The sequence below is a fragment of the Myotis yumanensis genome, unplaced genomic scaffold, assembly GCF_028538775.1.
Source record: "Myotis yumanensis isolate MYYU_CA2020_CCGP unplaced genomic scaffold, mMyoYum1.0.hap1 SCAF_14, whole genome shotgun sequence".
Taxonomy (NCBI): Eukaryota; Metazoa; Chordata; class Mammalia; order Chiroptera; family Vespertilionidae; genus Myotis; species Myotis yumanensis.
The window spans coordinates 3,665,100-3,683,614 of NW_027223765.1; the positions used below are offsets into that span (position 1 = coordinate 3,665,100).

The 18,515-nt window shown below is 59.2% G+C and overlaps 1 protein-coding gene across 4 annotated transcripts in view; it reads right to left on the reverse strand.

Moving 5' to 3' along the window:
- Positions 1-5,781: 5,781 nt before the first annotated feature.
- The window catches only part of CNTN4 (contactin 4), a 402,844-nt gene continuing 390,110 nt past the window's right edge, over positions 5,782-18,515 (reverse strand). For all 4 annotated transcript variants that reach the window (XM_070391426.1, XM_070391423.1, XM_070391424.1 and 1 more), the window contains 9 exons: positions 15,444-15,602; positions 13,180-13,329; positions 11,649-11,719; positions 10,770-11,004; positions 10,323-10,435; positions 9,160-9,346; positions 8,401-8,513; positions 6,914-7,082; positions 5,782-6,272 (listed from right to left, as the gene is read on the reverse strand). In XM_070391426.1, the coding sequence (XP_070247527.1) occupies positions 6,166-6,272; positions 6,914-7,082; positions 8,401-8,513; positions 9,160-9,346; positions 10,323-10,435; positions 10,770-11,004; positions 11,649-11,719; positions 13,180-13,329; positions 15,444-15,602 (1,304 nt within the window). In that variant the 3' untranslated portion in view covers positions 5,782-6,165. The remainder of the gene's footprint in view (positions 6,273-6,913; positions 7,083-8,400; positions 8,514-9,159; positions 9,347-10,322; positions 10,436-10,769; positions 11,005-11,648; positions 11,720-13,179; positions 13,330-15,443; positions 15,603-18,515) is intronic.

Here is an 18,515-nt window from a genome sequence, read left to right on the forward strand (position 1 = left end):
GACCCCGAGGACGGAGAGACGCTATGGACCCTGTCCTTGCACAGAGCTGGACGCGGCGGCACAGGGCAGAGCTGAGGCCACGTGCTGTTTGGGGAGGAAGGCGGCGGCGTAAGACTGCGACAGGAATCTCGGGGCCATGTGGGCCTGGCCATCAGCCTCCGCAGCCCGGTTCTTTCTGCTGACGTCGCGGCTCAGCGGTGACACGTGCATGGCTGAGAGGAGCTGGGCTTTGGGAGAAAGTTCACGATTTTTTGTTCGTTTTTAAAAAATATGTTTTTATTGATTTTAGTGAGGAAGGGAGAGGGAGAGAGAGAGAGAAACATCCATGATGAGAGAGAAGCATGGATCGGCTGCCCCCTCACGCCCCACACTGGGGATCCAGCTCACAACCCAGGCACGTGCCCTGACCGGGAATGGAACCCTGACCTCCTGGTTCATAGGTTGATGCTCACCCACTGAGCCACACGGCCGGGCAGAAAAAGGCACGTTTTGAGTGGCCACTGGCCTGTCATGGCCGGACAGAGTGGACATTCACTTAACAGTAAATGCTCCCGTTGGCAAGTTGATTAGACCCTGGCCCAGCCTCCCACCAGGACAGGTGGGCGGCACTCCCCCCGCCAGAGCCTGGGTCACGGACCAGAACACAGGGGGCTCCTCCTTCATGCCCCCCACTGAGGGCTGAGCCCATCTCTCTCTCTCTCTCTCTCTCTCTCTCTCTCTCTCTCTCTCTCTCTCGCTGTTGGGATTCTCTGGTGCCTTGTGGGGGTGGGGTTGGGAGGTTCAGTTTGCCAACAGCTCGCCCATCGCCCACCTGAGCCTCCTTGAAAAGCCTGGGGCCCTGGCTGTTTGCACAGGGGGAGGGGAAGGGGGGAGGAGGGAAAGAGGGATGGGGGACGGGGGAGGTGGGTGGAGAAGCCCAGCTCACAGAGAACTCTGATTAAAAACCCAAACTTTTTCACAGCAAGAGACTCGTATGTGTCAGGACCATCTGCTGGTGGAATTAATAAACCGTAGGTGCTAATTGGCCAGGAAAACCAGCTCCCTGCCCGGGAGTGCGAACAGAACCAAGCGCTCCTGACGGCGGGAGTGTGAGACCTAATTAGATTGGGGCCTGGGCTGCGCCTGGAGCCTTGGTGACAGCGACACAGCGACGGAGCAGCTACTCCTGGTCCCCGACCTGCACGCCAAGTTCCCGGCCACAGACTTCCTGAAAACCATCCTGTTTCTGAGAATGTTCTATTGAACTTAAAGACAGTCTTGTCCCCCCTCCCCCCCCCCCCCCCCCACCCCGGCCTGCCGTGTTAGGAATAGACGCGCGTGTACAGGCAGCACAGAATGAGAAATGTCAACATGCATGATGGCGGGTCGTCTGAGCCAGCAAGCTGAACGGAGGTGTCTCCCGTCCCCCCGAGACCCCCTGGCCCCCACAACCGCTCTGTCTCCCCAGGACCCTGCAGCGGCTCACGGAGCTCTTCCCGCCCATTTCCTTCCGGAAGGATCTGTGCCACCTGCAGTGTCACCCGTCCACAGCCCTTCACGACCCGTCACCTTCCCAACCAAGTCCCCTGTGACCAGCTGGTCAGGACCCCGCAGCCCACCCCCCGGGACAGCTGAGCGACCTCTCTCGCCGGCTGCCCTCCGCCCTCGAGCCTCCGCCTACAAGTTCTCTGGGAAAAGCCTTTCAGTCTCTCCTCTCCCTGACACTTTATCTACGGAGACTCAGCCCTTTGCCCCCAGGAGTCTCCCTCTGCCTCCCCGTCCCTTCGGTTGGCATCGACGACGGTCGATTCTGACACTTACCCTGTTGTCCTGCACCCTCCTCTCTCATGGGAAGCAGGAACACCAGCGTCGAGGACGGAGTCCTGTGGCCGTCTCGGCTTTGACCCCCAGGAAGGACCGGCTGAGCTTCTCGGGACACGCGAGGAGGCGCGCTGCGTAAACGGCCAGAAACGCTCCCAGGTCTCGCTGATCTGCGCTAACGAACAGCGGCGCCGACGCAACCGCGTATGGAGACCACCTGCTGCGCCAGCGCATGACCTCGCAGGTGGCGTGGCCTCAGAGCTCGCCACGTGCTGTCTCTGTCCTTTGGTGGCTGCCCGTTCTCTGGGAGGAAGGACCGGGGACACCTGGGAAGAGGTGAGTCAGGGCTGGACGTTCTTCCCCGATGTAAACGACCGACAATGCCGGGCAGGAGGAGCCCGTCACCTGCCGGGAGATCACCGCCCACGGCAGTTCCCGCGTCTGGGCTGGGGGAGCCCCGAGCTCACCTGGGAACGAGACATGTCACCGCGTTGAGCCGGTTGTCCGGAGGCTATGCGGGCTCCGTAAGACGGGACACGCAGAGGATCCCGTCATCTGGCAAAACAGAATTTCCTCAGACGCCGTTAATTACACAGGATCTCACACCAAACCAGAGGCCGGGGGGAAGCCCACGAAAAGGCTAACTAGCCCGCCAGCGTGGCTCAGTGGTTGAGCATTGACCTTTGAACCAGGAAGTCACGGTTCGATTCCGGTCGGGGCACGTGCACGGGTGGCGGGCTCAATCCTGAGTGTGGGGTGTGCAGGAGGCAGCCGATCAATGATTCTCTCTCATCATCGATGCTTTTCTCTCTCCCTCTCTCTTCCTCTCCCTTCCTCTCAGAAATTAATGAAAATATATTTTTAAGAAAAAAGAGAAAAGGCTAATTAAGCAAAGCCCTCTCCCCAGCCCCCTCCACGCCACTGGCCATGATCCCAAGTGATCGGACCCCCCCCCCCCCCACTCGGGCGTGTTGACAGGGCCTCAGGCCTGGGACGTCCCCTCGGACCGCCAGGCCCAGAAAGTGTGCCGCTCAGACCTTCCCAGCACCCCTTCTCCATCTTACTGAAACGTCATCACAATTTTCCTTGAGCCGATGGCCCTCCTGGTGGGTGCAGGCCTGGCGTGATCCAGGGCCTCCGGCCGGGGGACACCAAGTGACTGACCAGTCTCTCCCAGAAATGCGGGCATCGAGCAGAGTGGCGTCTTTATTGGAAAAGAGCCCGGCCGGCGTGGCTCCGTGGCTGAGCACTGACCCATGAACCAGGAGGTCAGGGTTCGAGTCCCGGTCAGGGTACATGCCCGGGTTGTGGACTCCAGCCCCAGTAAGGGGCGTGCAGGAGGCTGCTGATTGGTGATCCTCTCTCATCATTGATGTTTCTCCCCTTTCCTCTCTGAAATCAATAAAATGTTAAAAAAACAAACTGGAAAAAGAGCTGATTTATCCCCACAACAGGACCCAACGACTTTCCTATGTCCCTGTGGCCTGGGTCCTTGGGGGCCTGGCCGTATTCTCACCACGGTGGCTGCTCAGCACATCCCTGGCTCCCGTGACCTAACTGAGTCCTCCTCCGTGCTCCCGGAGTCGGCCAGGGCTGTTTCTGTGGCTTGTCACCAGGGAACCCAGCCGGAGGCCGTGTGAGCCGCCAGGCAGACACGATGGTGTGGGCGCCTCTGAGGCACCTCCTAGCGCATCTTCAGCCCAGTCAGGCTCCGCGAACCCGGGGCCCGTCTCGTCAGACCCCGGAGCTGAGAGATGGAAGGACTTTCAAGGCCCAACGTTCGATGCCGGGCCTTCTAGTGCTTTCCGCCACCTCTTGGAGGGGGGCGGGCGGTGATGGTCTTCCGGGTGGGTGCACCGAGCTGGGCAACTGAGGCAAAATGCTACTTCAAGAGCCCTTGGATCGATTCATCAAGGATTGTTTATTGCAAGGCACGGTGCTAGGCACGGTGGGGGTACATGAAAGAGAGCCAGCGCCCTGCCCCCGAGGAGCTCACAATCTGGGTGGGAGACAAGGTGTACAGACAAGGACAGCTGGGCAACACACAGGAGGTCAGAGACAACCAGGCACAGTAACAGTTTCCCCGGGCGTCCCGGAGCCGGTCCACCTGAGCGGGACCTGCCACGGCTTGAAGCTCATTCATCTCGAAGGACCGACACGTGTGGGAGGCTGCACCGCCCGCCTGGGACCCTCGGGACCCGGGGGGGGGGGTGCCTGGGGCGTCCGGGGGAGAAGGGGGAGCAGGAAGGTTATTGCAGGAAGGGGCAGCCATGTGACCCAAAGGCACCGAGGTGAGACCGGAGCAAGGGGGGACCAGGGTCCAAGGTGGACAGGTTAGAAGATTTAAAAGGGCCTTAGATGCTCATATTTCGAGTTTATGCTTTTTAACAAAACGGCAGGTCTCCTGGGACGAGCGATACGCAAGGCGTCGCTAACGGAGAGGAAGGATTCGAGTTGGACCTTCGGGACGCTTATCTGCGGTTTCGACCCTCTGCACCTGCACACGGGGCGTGGACTGGTGTCTGCAGGGCTGTCACTTCCAAAGGGACAGCTCGGGGGCCGCTAGCGGTGGATCCTGCCGGAGACGGCGGAGCCCCTGTGATCTCAGTATAACCGCCAGGGCGAGCTCACGGTTCCCTTCCGCGGGCAGGAAGAAGGCTCCCGGAAGACAAGCATCTTTACAAATGACAGAATATTTATTAACAATAGCGTTAGAAAAAGAGTACATTTGCTGCCGGGTCACTGGGAAGTACCATCGACATGGGGGTGGGAACTACCTGGGTGGCTTCTTTTTTTTCATTCATTTTATTATTTTGTTGTTTTTTTTGTGTGTGTATATGTGTGTGATTTTAAATTGTGTTTTATTTAGAACAGAGAAGTAACCATATCCAACTAAGGAAGGAACACAGCTTGAAACACTGAACAATATTTTTCCTGTTGCCACCCTAGTTTTCACACAAGTGGAATCCTGATTATGACTATTGGATAAGTAGAGCGAGAAGGTTGAAGAGTCAACGTACGTTCTCCATCAAGCAAAAACGGGCAGATTGCAGGCAAACCTGAGCTCTCTGAGGAAGGAGAGGTGGCAGCCTGCGTACATGTCAAAGTGTGTGTAGGAAATGTCACTGCCTTTTAGATGCACCGGTCCACCAGATTCAGCTACAAAACCTCCCCCGTTATAACAAATAGGCCTTCCATCGGAATATGGTTTTGTTGCTATTGCCATTTTCCGACGTGTGATTGTAAGACGTGGAACGTAAAGCGTAGAAAGCAACTAGGCTACGGGCTGCACACCAGGAGCTGCTGAGAGCGCCACACCGTCGCACCCACCACCTTTTACGGAGTCTTGGGAAAGAGCTGCAGCAGCAGCTGTTCGCTGAAGGAGAAGTCTGCCCAATCCAGACACGGCTCTGACTTTAAAGACAGACATATTCTATAGAAGAAATTCCGGAAAGAATGGTGAATCTGTGACCAGAGAGTTACCTTTGTTTAAAAAAATGTACATTCAAACAGATACAGTGAAAGATAGTAAACGTATCTCTTAGCCTCTGAAAGACAGGGCTGCTATGGTAACTTTTGGTCTAAGTTACTACAGGAGATGCGACTTCAAATGCAACGTCTAAGGTAAGGCTGCTACGGAGACGATGCTAACGAGGTGAGTGGGGGAGTCTTGGGGTCCATGCTAAGTTCAGGGTGAGTATTGCACATGGGACCTCTCGGGGAGGGAGTTCAGGTGTTGAAATTGCAGCCGTTCCCGAAACCATCTCAAGGAAATGCACCCCAGGCGGAAGGACAGACTGTACGTGTCAGGCCCCATCCAGCCTGCTCGCCACGGAGGGGCCCCTACAGCGCAGCCCGGAGCCACCCGCCGGCCTCCAGCGCCGGCCCCGCCGTCCTTGTCAAACTACACGTCATTTGCAATAGATTGACCGAGGTGGGGTTCACACTCTGTCTTTTAAAGGAAACATTTTCAAACAATAGTTTCATGAGTGTGGCGCCCATCGCATTTTATAGCCGAGGAAAAAAAATTAATATCTACATTTCATGTTAACTTTAAAAAATTCTATAAAACACTAAATATATAATAAAAAATATGCATATAAGGACATATGTAAACTGCTTTGGTAACATCGTATTACAGATGTCTTCAGTGCACTGCGGAGTTTCCGGAGAAACTGCGGACAAAGCGAGACTTGCTTTGCGGAAGTTCTGTGTGGAATGCCATTCCTAAAGAAGCAAAGAACATTTTTCTTTCCAGTAATAAGATGTACTCGAACAACAAGATTACTTAGTACTGGGTGTCTTCAGGACAACGCGCTCAAGGTTGCTTAGATCACAGACAGCGAGTCCTGCAGGGGGCGGTCGTCATAAGCTGGACCTGGCCGTGAGCGAGAGCATGAGGGTGCTGAGCGCCGACAGCGTGCAGGCGTTGGAGGTGGAGGGCCCCGCGCCCCCGCCCCGGGCGTAGGCATCTGCGGAGAGAGAATGTGGTCACTGAACAGCACCGCCCGGACTGCCACGGGGAGCGAGGCCACGGGGAGCGAGGCCACGGGGAGTGAGGCCACGGGGAGCGAGGCCACGTGGCTCCAGACACCGGAGAACTGCTGATTCTACTGCAAAGGACCCGGCCTGGTGACTTTAACATCAGCTCTGTGACTGTCTTTTGCATGAAACTGCCTGAGGCCAGGAGACCTCAATGGTCAGGGCAGGGGAGGGTGTTTTTGTCACATGTCTTTGGGGCTGACTCCCGCTGAGGCCCCGCCTCCCTGTGCAGGCCTGGGGAGCAGGCAGGCCTTGGGGAATAGGCAGGTGGGGAGCAGGCAGGCCTTGGGGAATAGGCAGGTGGGGAGCAGGCAGGCGGGGAGCAGGCAGGTGGGGAGAGGCAGGTGGGGAACAGGCAGGTGGGGAGCAGGCAGGCGGGGAGAGGCAGGTGGGGAGCAGGCAGGCCTTGGGGAACAGGCAGGTGGGGAGAGGCAGGTGGGGAGCAGGCAGGCCTTGGGGAACAGGCAGGTGGGGAGCAGGCAGGCCTTGGGGAACAGGCAGGTGGGGAGAGGCAGGTGGGGAGCAGGCAGGCCTGGAGAGCAGGCTGGGGAGCAGGAGAACGCGTGCTCACTTGTCATCTTTGGGATGCGGATCTGCTGGCTGGCGCTGCCGTCCCCGCCGTCACTGACTGGCTTGATTTCTATGATGTAATCTTCATCCAGAGGCAGGGAGAGCTCCACCGAGGTCTGGTTTGTTTCGATGACAGACGTGCGGCTCTGTCGGCTCCATCGGTACAAGACCTGCCGACGCAGAAGAACAGGCGTCACCTGCTGCCTCCCAGGGCCCGCCCGGTGACGATGAGCGTCGTTTCCCTGCTGGCACCAGTGACGTGCTGGGACACATCTGGGAGGCGCATGTGCAGACGGGGCCCCTCTGCCGCTACCCTGTCCTACCCTGTCCTTGTGGGAGATTTTAAAGGAGGCCGAGGGGGGCAGGGGGAGGGGGAGTGTGAGGCTCCCGGCGTGCTATGTGGCCTCCTGTCACCTCCGAAGCCCCGTGGACACACCCGGAAACGTGATTTCCTCTGAGGATGCCCAGGGCTCGCTCACACCCGGGGACTTTAGCGTCAAAACAGACTTGGCTGCTGTGTGACCGCGATCCACTGACTTGACCTCTCTGAGCCTCAGTTCCCTCCTCTGTGAAATGGGACAATACTAGCCAGAGGGTTTTCAGCTGGAGCCACTTGTCTCCAGTCACGCAGTGTAATTCAGAGTCTTTGGCTGAAAGCATTGAACCTCGACTATAAATGTTGATGTGTGTGTGTAACATACAAACATAAGTGCACGTGCCTATAGAGTCAAGGCCATGGTTTACAAAGAGTGAGGAAGTGTGTGTGAGAACACAGGGCAGGGCAAATGTGGGTTTACAGTTGTGAGTACAGGACACGAAACACAGTTTATCTTGTATTATTATTTATTAACGATGGTGATATTTTCTGTACTAACAAGGACAGACTGCACTGAGGGCCTGGCTCACAGGACTGTGTAAGCAGCACCTGGGGAGGCAGGGAGGGAGCAGGTTTGGGGACGTACTCGGCAGAGGTTAAAGCAGGGGCGGGCGTGATGTGATTAGTGCTGTGAGTCCTGGGGAGACGGGGCACGTCAGCACCTGGATGGGGTCTCTGAAAGGCCAGGCCGCCCCCCTTTCCTCCATGGGACCCCTTTATGAGCTACAGAGAAAAGAGGGGTGTCAGGGGGCAGTCACTGTCCCTCCGGAAGTGTCTGTAGCTTGCAACCACCCCTCGTATGTCTGGCTCTCCTTCTTGGCCCCTCCTCCCCTGTGAGTGTGAATCTAAGCTGGTGGCTCATCTGATGAGCCATTGGCAGGGATGACCGGGACCTGCGTGGAGGCCTGGGGACCCAGCTCCCTGGGAACCCCGCCCCGCCTGGCGCTGCCTGCTCGGCCCGGTTGCCACGGACTCTTTACCAAACTCAGACCAAACCACAAGGGGCAGAGATTCCTAGAGTCCGGGAGCGCGTGTCAGGGATGTGGTCAGGGACGTAGTCCCCCCCGACCCCAGTGCTTCATGGGACAAGACCGTCCCCACTCGCCACCCACCTTGTAGCCTCTCACATCCGACTCGTTCTCCAGCGCCTTCACCTGGTCCCAGTTCAGGACGATTTTGGAGTCGGATGAGTTCCACACCACGTTCCCGGGGGCTTGGCTGGGCGCTAGGAAGAGAGGAAGGTAGACGCGGTCAGACTGCTCAGCCCCAGTGGCTGCTCAGGGTTCGAGAGCAGAGGCATTTAATGGGCTGCTGCACTGACATGTGTCTTCAAGGTCCCTAAAACCGGACGACACACAGCAACACAAATGGAAAAAGAGGCAGTTGGGCCCTGGCTGGTGTGGCTCAGTGGACAGAGCATCAGCCTGGGGACTGCAGGGTCCTGGATTCCCTTCCAGTCAAGAGCACTTGCCTGGGTTGTGGGCTCGATCCCCAGTAGGGGGCGTGCAAGAGGCAGCCGATCCATGATTCTCTCTCATCATTGATGTTTCTATCTCTCTCCCTCTCTGAAATCAACAAAAACTATTTCAAAAATAATAAGGGAGGAGGATAGGAAGGCTATAAAAAAGAAAAAGGAAAAAGATTCAGTTGGTCGCCTAACATTTAGAGCTAAACGCAGTGGCCTTCTCAGCGAGGAGAGAAGCACGCCTCTCCCGCCCTCCGAATTCTGCTCGGTGACCGAAGGCTCCCACAATGCTCAGGGAGTCTGAACCCACGCAGTGACGCAATGGGTGTGCGGACGATCGCTGGAGGCGGGCTGGGGAGTGGGTGTGGGTGCCTCTGGGGAATCCCTAAGGCATTTCTGAGCTTACGGGGCTTCCTGGTGGTCACGTTGACGGTGGCGCTGGAGGGGCCGGTCCCGGCCGTATTGTAAGCCTTGACCGCTAAGTGGTACAGCGCGCTGCCTTGCAGGTTGGTGATTTTCGTGGAGGTCTGATTTCCGAATGTTCGTATTTTCCTAGCATTTTCCTCCTTGTCATCATGCCTCCAGTATTTAACCTGAGGAAATAAACAAAGGGGGACCGTGGAAATCACCGATTGGGGATATTTCCATGGTCCTCTGGTTAAATACAATCAGGTGATGGTTAATTATATTTTATCATTAACTCCTTCATAAGAATATATCTATTTTATCCGCACCCCAGCACATATTTATTGATTTAGCAGGGGTGGGGAACGTCCGGCCTGTGGGCCCTATAAGGCCCGTGAAATCATTTGGTCTGGCCCTGCCAAGGCGTTAGCGGTGAGTTAATGACATGTTTGACCACGCTAAGAGCACGCTAAGTTTTCAGTTGATAATTCTGTGCGGCCCACGAATGATGTTATAAATGTCCACATGGCCCTTGGCAGGAAAAGGTTCCCCATGTCTGAAGAGAGAAGTGGGTGGGGCGGGGGGAGACGGGGGACATCAAGTGGGAGAGAAACCTCCTGCACACGCCCCGCCTGGGCTTTGAACCTGCCACCTTTCGGTGTGTGGACGGCGCTCCAACCAACCGCGCCTCCGGCCAGGGCACCGGGCACTGTGTTCTGTAACACAGGTTCCTACGACGGAGCGGGTTTTCTCTAAGGACCCGCAGCGGCGCTCCGAGCACCGGGCGCTCTGTGCCTGGGGACTCCCCGTGGCAGGACGGGCCCCTCTGCTCCTAAGCTCGCGGTGAGATGGCGAATCGGAACAACCACGTTGGCCCCTTCTCCCTTTTTCTCTCCCTTTGCCTTGAGCCCCAGTGACCCCAGGGACAACCTAAGTCCCAGCTCATCTCTCGGAGCATCGGGTGGATGCCCGGGCCTGCGTGCGCCTGAGACACGCCTCGGGGTGCTCCTGGGAGCCGCGGTCTCGCGAGGAGTGTCCCCCCCGCCCCCATGGGTGCTCCGTGAGAAGCCAGGCCCCGGGACGAAGGCCTCTGCGAGGGAGTGGGCCTGGGGGCTCGCTGGAGGGGGGTCTCTTTCCCAGACCCGAGCCCCCGTCCCTGCTGACCTCGTAGCCTTGTATCCGTCCCCGGTTCCTCTCCTGGGGGGAGGCCCAGACCACCTCAACATCCGTGGCGGAGAGGCTCCTGGCGGAGATGCTGGCGGGCGGCCGGGTGGGCTCTGCAAGGAGATGGGAAGAGGTGTCGCCCATCGGCTGCATGGGGACCGGCTTCCAGACACCGAGGACGGGGTGCCAGGAAGCCCTGGCTGCAGAGCCCGTAGTGGGCGGGACCCACACCCTCATCCCGGAGCCCAGAGTGACAGAGTGACGGGGAGGAGGGTGGGGAGGAGGGGCAGGGAGAGAAGGTGCTGGACAGCCAGCCCACTTTTCACATCACACTTCCCCCAAATCAGGACAGGCCTTCACTGAAGGGCAGTGCCCGATGGGCTGCGTGTCCCCCATCAGCACTCCCCCCCAGCATGGAGACCGGCCGTCCAGGCCACGCAGCGGTACCTTCCTCTGCTGAGTACACCACCACGATGGGGCTGAAGGGGCCTTCCCCTTTGTTGTTGTAGACGCCCACCCGGACCTCGAAGGGGGAGAAGGGGCGCACGCTCTCGTTCCTGAACACGTATCTGCAGGCGTCGGCCGAGGCCAGCACGGTCAGCATCCAGATGACGGTGCCATGGGGCCGGAAGGCCACCACGTAGCCGAAGCCCCGGCCGTTCTGCAGCTCCTCGGGCACCGTCTGGGGGGGTGGGGGGTGGAAGGGGGGTGTCAGAAGGAGGCTCCGGCTCACAGGGATCCCCTCCGGATGCCGAAGTTATCTGCCTGCCACACCCGCCCAGCCCTCCCGCCTGTGTTCTTCCCGCCTGTGTTCTTCCCGCCGGACTGACTGTGGGCTTCGTCAAGGGTCTGAAATCGAGGCCTGCGGTCAGTCTGCCTGAGGAATTCCTGAGGACGGAGCAGGGTCAAAGCACTCCACAAAAATCTGCCGTGCAGCCTGGCCGTGTGGCTCAGGGGTTGAGCATTGACCCACGAACCAGGTCACGGTTCGATTCCCGGTCAGGGCACAGGCCGGGGTTGTGGGCTCAGTCCCCAGCGTGGGGCGTGCAGGGGGCAGCCGATCAATGATTCTCTCTCATCATGGATGTTTCTGTCTCTCTCTCCCTCTCCCTGCCTCTCCAAAATCAAGAAAAATATATATTTTTAAAAATGTAACGCAACAGCTTATGGGCAAGCGCCTTGTCCCGCCACCGGGAGCTACGAGAGGGAGGTTTGCACACAGTGGGCTTTGGCCATTGAACAGCGGTGTCGCCTTCCAGCGAGGCGTCCGCAGAGGAGAGAATAAGCGGCCAGACCGCCGCGTGCCCCTCCGCGCGGTGCACTCACCTCCCAGGTGATCACCAGCTCCGACTTGCTGCCTCCACCGCCACTGACGTTGGCTGGGGTGACCTCGGGGACTGTGCAGGGGACAAGGCACAGGTCACGTCAGGGGGCAAAGGGCTAGGGAGCTGCCTGACGAGGTGACTCCCGCCAACAAGAACTCATGCCCCCACCTGTCTCCTGAGGTCAGAGGCCCTGTGCCCAGGGGCCCAAGCATCACCCCAAGGAAGCGAGACGCACAAGGAAGCTGCTGCCTGTCCCCTGCTTCCCAACAGGTGCAGGCGTGTGTGACACGGCTCCCCCGCCGGCCCCTCCCCCAGCCCGGGGCTCAGTGGGATGGGGAAGGACTGAGGGCTGGTTCAAGGCGTGGAGGCATTTATTAACCTTGGGGAGGCACACACGGTGCGGGGGGCGGGGGGGAGATGGAGGGCGCATCCGGGGGTCTGGAGAGGGCTGCTGGGGCAGGGCGGGCGGGCGAGCTCTTGAGGAGGGTGAGCGTGGGCCGGGGTGGAGGGAAGTGTGGGCAGAGGCGCCCCCGGCTCCCATGCTTCGCCTCTTTGAGCCCCGTTTTCTCTGTGAAAGAGGGGGATGATGCAAGCCTCCTCGGGATGGGGGAGGGCTGGCTGCAGTCAAACCGAGGGGAGGCACGGGATTGGCTGTCATCCTCAGGCAAAGGAGAGACGCGGACAGGGTGTGGGGGTGTCTGGCTGGGGTGTAGCTGGCGACTGAGACTGGTTTATAGCCAATGAAACCCATCAGATGGACTTTGTCCAAGTGTGGGGGTCCGAGTTCCCCTTTGTTTAGGGTCCCTGCAATCCCTTCCACAAGCGTGGGGGGGGTGGGGGGAGCACTCATCTCAGCGGGGACCCCCACAGACCAGGCCCTGTGTGTGTGAGAGAAGTTAAGGTACAAGTGACCCAGACGAGTTCACGTCCCTCCCTCCCTGTGGTCACGGAAGCTGCAGACATGAGGTGTGTGTGTGTGTGGGGGGGGGGGGGGGCAGGCGAAACTGCCGACTGGGCCCTGGGAATCAGTGGGTGCCCCGACCCCAGCTCCTGGGGTGGCTTAAGCCCTAAGGAAATGGGACTAGGCTTCTGTGAACAACTCCCTCTTTGCCACTGATGATGTCTGAGATGATTCATTTGCAGTGTGGGATGTGCCTTAAAAAGACAGCTCCTGGCCCGGCCAGCATGGCTCAGTGGTCAAACGTGGACCTATGAACCAGGAGGTGAGGGTTCAATTCCCGGTCAGGGCACGTACCCGGCTTGCAGGTTCAGTTCCCAGTGTGGGGTGTGCAGCAGGGGGTCTTGGTGACAGAGGGGCTGATGAGGAAGAGCTGGCGTCAGGGGCTCAGCACAGCGTCCCGCACGGGGACCGGGTGAGGAGGGACTCAGCTCCTGGTGGTAGCCCGCTGCGGGCAGCTGGGCGGCAGGGCTGCTGGCTGAGGTCTGACCGTGGGGTAGGGTGCGCTCAGAGGGTCCGAGGGCTGGTGTAGGGAGGCCGAGCCCCGAGGGGCCACCGTGTCGGGGCTACTCACGGGCCTCCTCCGTCCTCCGCTTCTCCGAGGGCAGGCTGGGCTCTCCGATCCCGATCGCATTGGCTGCCACCGTGCGGAACTCGTATTCCACCCACGGGTTCAGACCCACCACGGTCGCCGTGAACGTCCTCCCGTCGATGACGTCGGGGACTGAAAGACAGCAGGGGCACCCATGCTGGGCAGGCGGCACCCCTCCTTCCTCCCCGCCAAACGGTGCTCAGGCTGTGGGGGTCTGAGGGTGCTGTGGGGGGTCTGAGGGCGCTGTGGGGGTCTGAGGGTGCTGTGGGGGGTCTGAGGGCGCTGTGGGGGGTCTGAGGGCGCTATGGGGGTTCTGAGGGCGCTGTGGGGGTCTGAGGGCGCTGTGGGGGGTCTGAGGGCGCTGTGGGGGTCTGAGGGCGCTGTGGGGGGTCTGAGGGCGCTGTGGGGGTTCTGAGGGCGCTGTGGGGGTCTGAGGGCGCTGTGGGGGTTCTGAGGGCGCTGTGGGGGTTCTGAGGGAGCTGTGGGAGGTCTGAGGGAGCTGTGGGAGGTCTGAGGGCGCTGTGGGGGGTCTGAGGGCGCTGTGGGGGTTCTGAGGGCGCTGTGGGGGTCTGAGGGCGCTATGGGGGTTCTGAGGGCGCTGTGGGGGGTCTGAGGGCGCTGTGGGGGTCTGAGGACGCTGTGGGGGGTCTGAGGGAGTGTGGGGGTCTGAGGGCGCTGTGGGGGTCTGAGGGAGCTGTGGGGGGTCTGAGGGAGTGTGGGGGGTTTGAGAGCGCTGTGGGGGTCTGAGGGCGCTGTGGGGGTCTGAGGGCGCTGTGGGGGGTCTGAGGGCGCTGTGGGGGGTCTGAGGGAGTGTGGGGGGGGTCTGAGGGCGCTGTGGGGGGTCTGAGGGCGCTGTGGGGGGGTCTGAGGGCGCTGTGGGGGGTCTGAGGGAGTGTGGGGGTCTGAGGGCGCTGTGGGGGTCTGAGGGAGCTGTGGGGGGTCTGAGGGCGCTGTGGGGGTCTGAGGTCTTGGTTTCCTCACCATAAAATAAGGCTAATACAGTGGGGCCTTGACTTACGAGTGTCGGGACTAACGAGTTTTTTGAGATACCAGCTGTCTCTCGGCGATTTTTTGCATTGAGTTGATAGAGTTATTTGAGTTAACGAGCTCCTTAACGAGCTCTTTAACGAGCTTGGTCTCAGAACGAATTAAACTCGTAAGTCAAGGCCCCACTGTAACAGGATCTATCCCAGATATTGAGAAAACCCATGAGGAACAACTAGCAGAGCATGTGGCACATAGTAAATGCTCAACAAATCCTTGCTGTGTTGTATAAACATCCTCAGCACCCCTTCACCCCGCCTCCCACCTCCTCTCTTCATCATATCTGTGCAGCATTTCCTATTGGTAACCAAGTTTCACAACCATCTCTTTTGCCTCGTAAACAGCTCCTGCCACGCCCACTGACAGGAGCGGACAGAGGCGTGCGGAGGGCTGCTGGCCAGCGGCCAGGGCCAGAATTCCGCACCGAACGCCAGCCAGCTCCCATCTCCCTTCCTGAACCGCCCGGGGCTCAGGTCAGATATGCGCTGCACACAGACACCCCTTAGAAGCTGGGTCAGTGAAGTGGAAAGAAGAAGAGGTTGTGGGAAGCACGCTGATTCCTCTGAACTGCAGGACCCTGGGCGCATGGCTCCACATTTCTCCTTCTGACACCCAGGCCTCGCAGCCAGCCCTCGGGCGAGGGAGCGGGTGTTGCTGGCCGTAACTGCTGGTCTGTTCATCCCCCCAAATGAAACCGAAATGAAGTAACAACACAGGTCAATCTGGAGGTTCCGACAGGTCAGCGATGCCATGGCCAGCTCAGGTGTTTTTAATAAACCACACCGCCGGGTCTCCATTTGATTCCGGGTCAAGGGTCAAGGGCATGTACCTGGGATGCAGGTTCCATCCCCGACCCCGGTCAGGGCTCATGTGAGAGGCAACCAATTGATGTGTCTCTCTCACATCAGTGTTTCTCTCTCTGTCTGTCTTTCCCTCCTTCCCTTCCACTCTCTCTAAAAAGCAATGAAAAAATATCCTCGGGTGAGGATTCAAAAAGAAGAAAGAAACAATATTAAGTAAATGAGAGCACAGTTGGCTGACACCTAGGAAACATGGCCACAGTGTGCCATCTCGGCTGTGCCATCGTGGCTGTGCCATCGTGGCTGTGTCTGCACGCCCTTGGCCTCTGCCACCGCCGTGCTTCGCTGGTGACGCCGAGCGTCAGGCGGCCCGTGGGATCCCAGCCCGGCGCCTGGTGGTACCTGTGCTGACGGCCTGCCAGCCCACGGAGAACGGCGTCCGGGCTTGAACGACGTACAGGGTGACGGGGCTGTGGTTGTCGGGCCCGGGGCTCCAGGACAGCTGGGCGGTGGTGTCTGTGATCTCGTCGATGGTCACGGCCTCGGGGGGCCCTGGGGGACCTGCCGGAGAGGGAGTCCCTCAGAGGTGCCCAGCGTGTCCACACGTCCAGGAAAGGGATCGCGTGGCGGAGCGGGGCCCGGCTCCTCCACCGTTTATCCACCCGCCACAGCCACCCGCGCCAGTTCCTTACTGAGCGCCCACCAGATGCCCCGTTCTTCGGGGCCGAAACTAGAGGAAGGGGATATGGCCGCTCTTTCCAGGGCTCACAGTACAACAGGGAAAACTCATGGGGTCGCAGCGTTGCCCCGTCCAAGCCCACCTGCCCCTACAGCAAGAGCACACACACGCCTGTGTGCACGGGCGCAGCTGGAAGGCCCAGAGCTCGTCTCAGGCTGCCTTTGCTAGAGCACTGTCAGCTGGGGCTGCAGTCCGTGGCCGGCAGTCCATGGCTGGCGGTGCAGCCTGGGGCCCTGCCTGTGCAGCCTCCAGCCCTGCCCCTGCCTGTGCAGCCTCTGGCCCTGGCCCTGCAGCCTCCTTCCCTGTCCCTGCCCTGGCCCTACAGTCTGGGGCCCTGTCCCTGCAGCCTGGGGCCCTGTCCCTGCCTGTGCAGCCTCTGGCCCTGTCCCTGCAGCCTCCTTCCCTGTCCCTGCCCTGTCCCTACAGCCTGGGTCCTGTCCCTGCAGCCTGGGGCCCTGTCCCTGCAGCCTGGGGCCCTGTCCCTGCCCTGTCCCTGCAGCCTGGGGCCCTGTCCCTGCAGCCTGGGGCCCTGTCCCTGCCCTGTCCCTGCCCTGTCCCTGCAGCCTCGGGCCCTGTCCCTGCAGCCTCGGGCCCTGTCCCTGCAGCCTGGGGTCCTGTCCCTGGCCTGTCCCTGCAGCCTGGGGCCCTGTCCCTGCAGCCTCGGGTCCTGCCTGTGCAGTGTACTCCCAACCTGCCTCCCTGACAGGCACTCTGTCTGCCCGTGTGCAAATCCCAGACATGGGAGACCAGCCCTCACCAGCTCAGAAGGCACGATCGACCACCTCGAGAGAGAAGGTGGCGTGAGAAGGTGACTGGGAGGGACATGTAATGATGACAGTCGTGCCCATCACAGGGCATAGGATGCGATGCCCCCATGTCTCTTTCCTCCTCCACAGTCACTGACCACCGGCCCCTCCGCCCGCTGAAGGGAGGGGCTGGGAATCTGGGCGCTGGGGGTGACTGATGTTCCATGGGGACATTTCAGCCTGTCTGTCAAATGCCGCCTCCATAGAACTGGGGCCATCTACGTCCCTGGGACCTTATTAACCAGATAAAGTCCAGAAGACGAGAGGATCTTTTTCTCAGCAGCCTTCACATCCCGGCTTTCCCATCCCCCACCCCCATGAGGCTCCTTCGATGCCTTTACAATCAGAGCCCCAGAGGCAGACAAGTGTCCCCAAACCCCTCCGTGCACAGAACCGACAGGAGGGACCTGAGCCCGCAGCTGGCGGCTGAGACGGAAGTGCAGGGCGGGGAGACCTTGGCCGCTGGAGATAAGCCGGGACCTTCAGGGTCCCGCCTCCCCCGCCCGCCCCCCCATGTAGCTACAGCCTTACGTAATGTTGACCAGCTTTGTTGTGGGGAAGTGGGGTCCCTCTTTCAAAACCACCCAATGAGCAAATGCCTGTCCTCTGCACAGAAAGTTCCCGTGGTCAGGGCTCGGGACATTCTGCCGCAGGCCCCGCGGAGGGGGCGCTGCCTGATGCCCGCGTCCCTGGTCCCTCCCAGGGAGGGCGCCCTTTCCCGCCGCCATCAGTGGCGAGAGAGCAAATCAGGTGATCATAGGGGACCTAGGACCGTGGTCAGCAAACTGCGGCTCTCGAGCCACATGCGGCTTTTTGGCCCCTTGAGTGTGGCTCTTCCACAAAATATCACGTGCGGGCGCACGTACAGTGCGATTGAAACTTCGTGGCCCATGCGCAGAAGTCGGTTTTCAGCCTGGGCGAGTCTATTTTGAAGAAGTACTGTTGATATCTGGCTCTGTTGACTAATGAGTTTGCCGACCACTAACCTATGACGTCTGAGCCAGACTCACAGCTGGATGGGGTCACATTCGAAACCCCCCGCAGGGCAGGGACGCCCTCGCCCGCCCCGGGGACTCGCAGAAGGCACTGCCCAGCGGAGAAGATGGAGCGAGGGGCTGTGGCTTAAAGGGGATGCTAATCGGGTGGCCCCATGATTAGACTAGATTTTCTTTTAGGCTGTGTTGGCAAATTTCTCCTGGCACTTAATGTTATTTTCTGTGAAATGAAGTATACAATATCATTTAAGAACTTCAAGTCTCACTGATTTAAATTTTTATTAGTGTAATTTATTGGCGTTTAAACTGCTGATCTGAACATTATCCTAATTAAATAGAGGATAAATTTTCAGCAACTGAATTCTTTGGTCCCCAAGGGGAGAGCAGACCAGCCTGGGTGATTTTAAAGTGGAAATAAACACGTTTCCGTAAGTTCTGCTGTGGGTGGCTCCGCCCCGGTCGAAAGTGTTTTCCCTATCGCCCCTCATCTGTGCCATTACTGAGAGGGTTTTAAAGGCCATTTAAAGGGGAACCAAAGCAGATAGTTAACTTCTCTTGACAGTTCAAGCTGGCAACTCCCTCACATCCCCCTGACGTGCTGCCTGGAGAGAGAGGAGCTTTCTGTGGCTCCAGTAACCCGGTGCTCTGTGCTGAGGCTCGCCCGCGGGCACACCCCACAGCCCCCGATCTCATTTTCATGCAGCCACAGGGCTGCTGGCCCAAGAAGCCTCCCCCAAGGTCCCCTGTGGGGTCCAGGTCGAGGAGACGCTGGCAAGACATTAGTTTGATGTTCTGTGGGTTAGAAAACCAGCGGGCACGCTGGTGCGTACACCAGTTCATAAAGATTCTACATTTAATTTAAACTTATTTCTTAAAAGTCCATGCACTTGCTCCCATACAGAATGGTTTGTGGGGCTTGACACTGAGCCCATTG